Here is an 8,084-nt window from a genome sequence, read left to right as displayed (position 1 = left end):
CTGCCATCGCGGCTCGTTTCCCGGCGGAGCGCCGCCCGCCCCCCATTTCCTCGCTCGGCCCCCCGCTTCCGCCGGGAGCTGCGCCGCTCGCCGCCGCCGCTGGGGGCGCCCGGGGCCCGAGGAGCGGCGGTTCCCGGAGCGTCGCCTCCCGGGTCTCAGACGGGCGGCGGCGGCGGCGAGCAGCGCACCGACACGGCGCCCACCGCCCCGGCGACCCGCGGCGCGCCCCGGCCCGGACTGCGGCCCGAGGCGGCGGCCGCGGCCCCGGCCCCGCTCCCCGCCATCCCGCGGCGCCCGCTCGCCGCGCCCCCGCGCGCCGCTCGCCGCCTCGGTCATGGGGCCGCGCGGGCCTGGGGTCCGGCCGAGCTGACGCGCTGGCGGCCCGCGCGCCCCCTGGGGCCGCCCCCGCCCCCCGCCCGCCGGCGCCTGGCGCTCAGGATGATGAAGAAGAAGAAGTTCAAGTTTAAGGTGGACTTCGAGCTCGACGAGCTCTCCTCCGTGCCCTTCGTCAACGGCGTCCTCTTCTGCAAGATGCGGCTGCTGGACGGCGGCAGCTTCAGCGCCGAGTCCCCCAGGTAGGCGCCCGCGGAGCCCCGGAGGCCCGCACCCCGGCCCGGCCTCCCCCGAGCGCGGCGGCCTCGGGAGCGCCTCTCCGGGGACCGTCCTGCCCGCGGCTGCCGGGCATCGCTCTGCAGAGCCCGCCGGGCTCCCCCGGGCTCCCGAGCCCAGGTGCTCCCGGGGTCCGCTCCGTTCTCTAGGGAGGCGAGCGCTGGCCGAGGAAGAGGATGCTCTGGTCTCTCTCTCTCTCTCCTTTTTATTGATTTCAGAGAGGAAGGGAGAGGGAGAGAGAGAACCACTGATCGGCTGCCTCCTGCACGACCCCACCCGGGATCGATCCCACAGCCCGGGCTTGTGCCCTTGAACGGGATTGAACCTGGGACCCGGCGCTCTATCCACTGAGCCAAACCGGCTCGGGCTGGTTTCTGTTAAGACGTTCCCATGTTTGCGAAACGCAGCGTGGAACTTGGGCTGCTGTTGAAACTCACAGAAATGACCCCGAGTGCTTGGGCTCTGAGAGCGGCGGCGCCGACCGCAGCCTGTGCTGAGCCTGACTCCTCCCCGGGGCTTCCCGGCCCCGGAGCCCAGGGCCGGGCCGGGCCGGTCGCGCCGCGCTGGGGGCAGGTGCTCTCCCCGGGCGGCGGGCGCAGTCTGTGCTCCAGCTCTGCGCTGCCGGCCCCTGAAGGACCACCCCCTCCAAGTGGCCACCAGGGCCCCCGGGGTGAGGACCCAGAGCCCGGGGCCAGGGCCCAGACCCGCCCCCGCTGTGGAAGGAACCCCCGCGCCTCGGGGACAGGCGTTGGCAGCTGCAGAAGCAAGTCAGGAGTCGCTCTTGAGTAATTTCAGGGCTACTCGTACGTTAACAGGTTTACCCTAAGCTAGTGTTCCTGGAGGAAACAGAACATGTACAGCATTTAAAAAACCAACTTTTAAGTTCCTGCGATCAAGGAAGAAAGGTTAATAATTAATGCTTCTTTTGCCTAAATTTACTGTTCATAGACTTTATTTTTACCCTAAAAATACGCTGCTTCCCTCTTATTTGCCATCCTATTAATAACATAAAGGACATCATGTCAATAGGTTGTGGAATTGGGGCCAGAAAATTGTCTGCCGTGGCAATAGTGAAGCCTTCGGCAGCCAGAAATTGTAATGCGTCGCTGGCCGAAGCCAAAGATGAAGCACTGTTGATTCTCAGAATTAAATCATGGTCAGCCCTGGCTGGTTTGGCTCGGTGGATAGAGCAGGCGGCCTGTGGGCTGAAGGGCCCCGGGTTCGATTCCAGTCAAGGGCACATGCGTGGGTTGTGGGCTCCATCCCCAGGAGGGGGCATGCAGGAGACAGCCGACTCTCTCATCATTGATGTTTCTATCTCTCTCTACCTCTCCCTTCCTCTCTGAAATCAACTTAAAAACAAATAAAAACCATGGTCAGCTGAGGGTAGTTTTTAAAATTAAACTGTTCTGACAAATCTGTGGCTATTCAGCTCAATAATTATACTGCAGTCATCTTTAACACAGGTGAGAGAACAGTGTGACTTAGAATGGTGCGGCAAATGTTGTGTCAGCTGTGAAGGTGTTGAAAAGCCAAGTCAATTCTTGAATGTCCTGTAGGTGCAAGTGATAGTCTTCCCCGGCACCTTACCCTGTTTTGCTGCAGCCACCTGTGCTTCTGGCTTTTAGACAGGCCTTCTGGGCCAGTGGGGACACCTGGTGGTCAGGGTCCTTCCCTACCACCTCCTTCCTCCCGCAGGTTATTGATTTGGCTTGCTTCTCTCACATCAGTTATTCTGATGTAGGTAATCATATATAGTCTGGGCCCTTTAAATATGCTATCTTATTTCATTCTCACAGCAAGCCCATGATCTAGGGCAGTGATGGCGAACCTATGACACACGTGTCAGAGGTGACACGCGAACTCATTTTTTTGGTTGATTTTTCTTTGTTAAATGGCATTTAAATATATCAAATAAATATCAAAAATATAAGTCTTTGTTTTACTATGGTTGCAAATATCAAAAAATTTCTTTATGTGACACGGCACCAGAGTTAAGGTAGGGTTTTTCAAAATGCTGACACGCCGAGCTCAAAAGGTTCGCCATCACTGATCTAGGGGTTCCCATTTTGTGGATGAATAAACAGGCTCAGAAAGCATAAATAACTTTCCCAAGGTCCCCACACCTGGTAAGTGAAATGCCAAGATTCTGATACTAATCTCAAACAGATTTGTGCCGGGTAAAGGAGAAAACTGTGTGCTCTGCTGAGTTGGGAGGTTCCTAATGGTCTGAACAAGCCAGGGGTATAATTTGATTTGTAATTTGCATGTGTTGGAAAGGGAAAAGGTGAGGGAGGATCTGGGTTCAACTGAACCCCTTCCTCTTTCAACTGAAATTTTGACTTTAACCAAAGTCAGAAAGGTTAAGAATAGTGCTCTGTATAACCAACCAAACAAACAAAAAACCCCGTTTAGTTTGGAGGGAAATGATCCATGATAAGGAGCCTGTGCCTTCTGAGGTAGAGGTGGTTGGGGGAAAGCTAAGAGCGAAGGTTTGGAATTAGGTGGATGTTCGCCTAAAACCTAGCTCTGCCGTGGGAGACCTGGGTGGTTACTTAGTCTCCCGAAGCTCCCATTTGTAAACTAGAAACCACCACTGGCGGGAAGGGCTTATTGGGAGGGTTTTGTAAGATCACTTACCTAAAGCAGCCCCTGGTGCACTGGCACCCAGTTAACACTCACAGAGAACACCGGCAGCTTGGCCCAGAGGGTTTGTTTCCAGAATCTAGATGTTCCACTTACTTCCCTTATCCTGCCAACTATGAAAGTTTAGGTTTGAATAGTGTACCTCGTTTTACAAGGAAAAAAGAAAACCCAAAATACCGAAAGGATGTGCATGATTTAAGAATTGCATAATTTTCATCCCTAGGTGCCAGTCTAGGTAGTGCATCGGTAATTAAATGCTATATTTTAATTTTTTAAAATCACTTTCTTTGTCTCTTATAAATCAAATATAGTTCACAACTGTCATATTTCTCCCATATATAGAAGATGAACTACATTGCAGGCCCAAAACCACTTTCCTTAGAAAAGGCTGCTTGCACTGTTTTTGCAGGCACCTGAGAACATGAATGGACAGCAGTTCCTACACTGATTTAGTGTTAAACCTCAGAGTGGCTCGCTTTGCCTAGACTGCACAGTGATTTGCTCTGAATACTTCCTTGGGGTCCGGAATTTTGAGTTGTGCTAGGCAGAGGGTGCCTTTGTGAATAGCCCTAAAAAAAAAAAAAAAAAAAAAAGCGTTAGGCGCCATGTCTCTAACAAGCTTCCTTGGGAGAGCGCATGTGTCACAATTGGATGCTGGAGAGATTGTGTTCCGGTGACTCCGCTGGGAGAGGACTCTCAGAAGCTGGCACTTGGTTTCTCAGGACTTTACCCCATGTGCCGATTCTGCTTGATTCCTTTTATTGTAGCAAATCTTAGACATGAGTCTGACTGTATGCTGAATCCTAGGAGTCTTCCTGCTGGATCACTGAACCTGGGAGTGGTCTTGGAACCCTGAATGCATGAGCCTACATAAAAAAGTAATTTATTTTGTCAGAGAAAAACCTTAGAGGTTCCTAGGAAATTATAAATATACTAGAGGCCCAGTGCACCAATTCATGCACAGGTGGGGTCCCTCGACCTGGCCAGCGATCGGGGACCGATTGGGGCCAATCAGGGCTGGCAGGGGGGAGGAGGAGAGGGACTGCGGGAGGTTGGCTCGCTGTGGGATGTTGGCTGCGGGAGTGCACTCACCACCAGGGGGCAGCTCCTGCGTTGAGTGTCTGCTCCCCTGGTGGTCAGTGCGTGTCATAGCGACCAGTCATTTGGTCGCTTAGACTTTTATATATATAGATTTGTGCAAAAGCTCAAGATGCTGCTTACCCATTTTTCACCTAATATTGCTGATTTATCCAGTTTCTAGCATCTGTCAGGGGCTGTGAGAAGTACAGCAAATATAAAGGTCCGTAAGGAATTACCTCTATTTGATTAATTTGGATCATAGGTGACGGGTAATTGTTGACAACAGGAGACAGAAGGATTTAGTGCCAGATCAATGGATCGGACAATATGTGAGTGTTGAAATTCTGAAGCTAAAGAGTTTATTTACAACAGTAATGGTTACTGAAAACCTACCAGCCTTTCTGGGGAGCATGCTGGGAGGATGAATTTCCACTGACGGGGGCAGCTGGAGCTAGTCACCAATGGGAGTTGGTCAGCCTGCTTGCAGAGTTCCCATTGAATAGAGCAGAAGACAAAGACTTAGAATGTCATTGTACAGTTTACTTTCCCCTGCTCGTAGATAAGAGTTCATCTAAGATCCTTGTAGTAAACTGTAATGTGATTATGTTATCAGTGGAAAATGTGCCTCGTCTTTCCCTGTTGCTAGTGGGAGTGGGGTTCTTGGGGTGCCACTGGAATGAGCATTTCCGGAGTCCCCCATGGGAGGGTGAGTTATGGTAGAAAGTTTTATTTTTTGTGGAGTTAAATCCCTGGGTTTCTAAAGTCCCATTTCCCTTAGTCCAGTCATAGAATTATAGCTGGGGTTTCAGTATGGCTAGAAGCAAAGCCAGTGTCTAGAGCAGCGGTTCTCAACCTGTGGGTCGCGACCCCTTTGGGGGTCAAACGACCCTTTCATAGGGGTCGCCTAAGACCATCGGAAAACACATATATAATTACATGTTGTTTTTGTGATTAACCACTATGTTTTAATTATGTCCAATTTGTAACAATGACATTGGGGGTCACCACAACATGAGGAGCTGTATTAAAGGGTGGCGGCATTAGGAAGGTTGAGAACCGCTGGTCTAGAGTTTCCTTACCATGTTGGAGCCGGGCCCAGTGCAGCATCACTGTCCCGTAGTCCACTGCCTGTGGGTCCGCATGGCTGTGTGGGGCGAATGCAGGGAAGCAGGAGCAAAGAACCCACAAGCCCAGAGTCCCAGGAGTCCCAAAAGAGCCACGAGCACAAGAGTGAACCTTTGTTTGGGGGTTATGTGTCCCACAACGTCTGCCCTTGCCGCGGCCACGCCCATTCTGGCCAACATCTCTGTCCCAGGTGTGATTGACAGGCAGCACCTTCCAGGTTACCCCAACTTTACTTCTCTTCCCTTTGTCCAGTCCCCTTCCCACAATGTTTTACAGGGAACAGCCTACAATGTCTGGCTTTCCCTTTGCTCCTTTCCTGTTATTAATAGCTAGTTGATTACAGCAGTGTCCATCATAGCAGTACTTAAGCTGGCTGGTGTGCTGATGTTCTTTGGATTCGAATGGGGCTGGATTAAAATGGGGGGAAAAATTAGGAGTCTTTTAAAATAACCCAGGCAGGAGCTAATAAGAACCTGTACTGGAGGTCTCTCTGCAAGTGGCTGGTGAAATGATAATGCCGTGACCAATGGCTTGATGACATGACAGTCACAAAGTCCAGAAGCATCTTGGCTTTCTTTTGCTTCGTTGAGGGACTGTAATATATTGGGGAGGAGATGAGGCGGTGAGTTATGTATTTAACATGCTATGTGGAGGTGACAGCCTGGTGAGAATAGTTACTGTGTATTAAGATTGTGGTCTGTTGTAAGTAAGCCTGCTTCCTGAACTTTCCCTCTAGAATTCCCTTACACCGTCTTGCCCTTTTATTTACTTATTTATTTTTAATTTATTTTTCAATGACAGTTGGCATACAATATTATATCAGTGTCCTGTTTTGCCTTCTTAAACATATTAGTGAAAGTTAATTTTAGAAGGATCCAGTGTCTCCTGGGAAGGTATTCCAGGGAAGAGGTTAGAAAAAATATAAAGACTACAAGGGATTAATTATTATTATTATTATTATTATTATTATTATTTTTGCAGAGAGGAAGGGAGAAGGAGAGGAGTAGAGAGTTAGAAACATCAATGAGAGAGAAACATCGATTCAGCTGCTTCCTGCACACTCCCTACTGGGGATGTGCCCGCAACCAAGGTACATGCCCTTGACCGGAATCGAACCTGGGACCCTTCTGTCCTCAGGCCGACGCTCTATCCACTGAGCCAAACCGGTCAGGGCAAGGGATTAATTTTAATAAATGTTGCTAAAGTAATCAGATTTTACCATAGTTAATAAAACATTCAGAAAACTCCCTAGCTGGTTTGGTGCAGTGGATGGAGCGTTGGCTTGTAGACCAAAGGGTCCCAGGTTTGATTCTGGTCAAGGGCACATACCTTGCTTGCAGGCTTCTCCACAACCCAGGTCCTGGTTGGGCTCATGTGAGGGGCAACCAATTGATGTGTTTCTCTCACATCAGTGTTTCTGTCTTTCCCTCACTTTCCACTCTCCCTAAAAATCAGTGGAAAAATATCCTTGGGCGAGGCTTAACAACAAGAAAAACATTCAGAAAACACATTCTTCAATTGTAGTAAACTGAAGGCAAATTATTGCCTAATGAAAAGCTTTGGAGAACTTTCAAAGACAGAATGTTACATTATTAAATCTTTTCAAAGCGCTCTTTCTTTGTAAAAGTGTTCAATGCATTTTTAGGTTTATTAAGACTGTTAGAACAGGTTTAATTTCTGGTCTGCTGTCATAAAAGGAATAATAAGAAAAATTTCCTGAATTTTGGGGTCTTCCCAAGTTTGCCTTATGTTGTCCATCTTATTTGGTGCCCGAAATTGAATACTCTTCTAGACTCACGTGGACTTGTGCAAAAACCCATGGGAATCCAGGGAGTGTCCGGGAAACAGATGAGCACATCTGTGTATCGGCTCTTCTACTTTATAAACAAGCCGAAGGGATTTCTTTCTTGTCTTTGGCCAGAGAATGTGCTCATGTTCTCAAGATTTTAGTTCACTGCACATCGTGTACTTCCTTTTAATAACCTGTCTCCTTATTGCAAGAGCAATATAGATTCATGTAGGAAACTTAGAAAATATGAAAGCAAAACGAAAAGGACAAAAATTGCATAGAAATGAACCAACTAGAGATAATCACGATTATTAATATTTTGGTATATAACCTAGGAGTCTTTATTGATCCATATACAGTATATATATATATATATATATATATATATATATATGCACACACACACACACACACTTACACACACACACCACATACTTTTTTTTCAAAAACCAAAATGGGATCGTACTGTATTTGCATGTTTGTTTCACAAACACGCTACAGTGAGCATCCTTATAGCCAAGTTTTATGCACATCCGTTATTATTTTACACCACTAGACAAGTCACGAGACCTGGCCCCTTTAGATTTCCCCTGAGGTTATTGTATGTGAAAAATAAGAAAAACAGTACTCACAGGCATCGACTTTTTTTTCAAGGTGTGACTTTCCAATAATAAGTCCTCAAAACTCAGGCTCCATCCCTGGATAACTACTTTGTAAAAATTATAGTCATGCCATTTTACACCAGTAAGTTTTTATGCCACTAAACCTTGCACAGTAGGCAGTTTATAAATATTTCTTGAAAGCATGCAGATATTGGGAGAAAAGATCTATTGTA

The 8,084-nt window shown here is 48.3% G+C and overlaps 1 protein-coding gene across 1 annotated transcript in view; it reads left to right on the top strand.

Moving 5' to 3' along the window:
* The first annotated feature begins 265 nt into the window (after positions 1-265).
* The window catches only part of FAM102B (family with sequence similarity 102 member B), a 35,094-nt gene continuing 27,275 nt past the window's right edge, over positions 266-8,084 (top strand). The window contains exon 1 of the mRNA XM_036344355.1: positions 266-575. Coding sequence (XP_036200248.1) covers positions 439-575 — 137 coding nt within the window. The 5' untranslated portion in view covers positions 266-438. The remainder of the gene's footprint in view (positions 576-8,084) is intronic.

This window comes from Myotis myotis, unplaced genomic scaffold (genome assembly GCF_014108235.1).
Source record: "Myotis myotis isolate mMyoMyo1 unplaced genomic scaffold, mMyoMyo1.p scaffold_m19_p_18, whole genome shotgun sequence".
Lineage (NCBI taxonomy): Eukaryota > Metazoa > Chordata > Mammalia > Chiroptera > Vespertilionidae > Myotis > Myotis myotis.
This window is presented reverse-complemented; position numbering and strand designations above follow the sequence as displayed.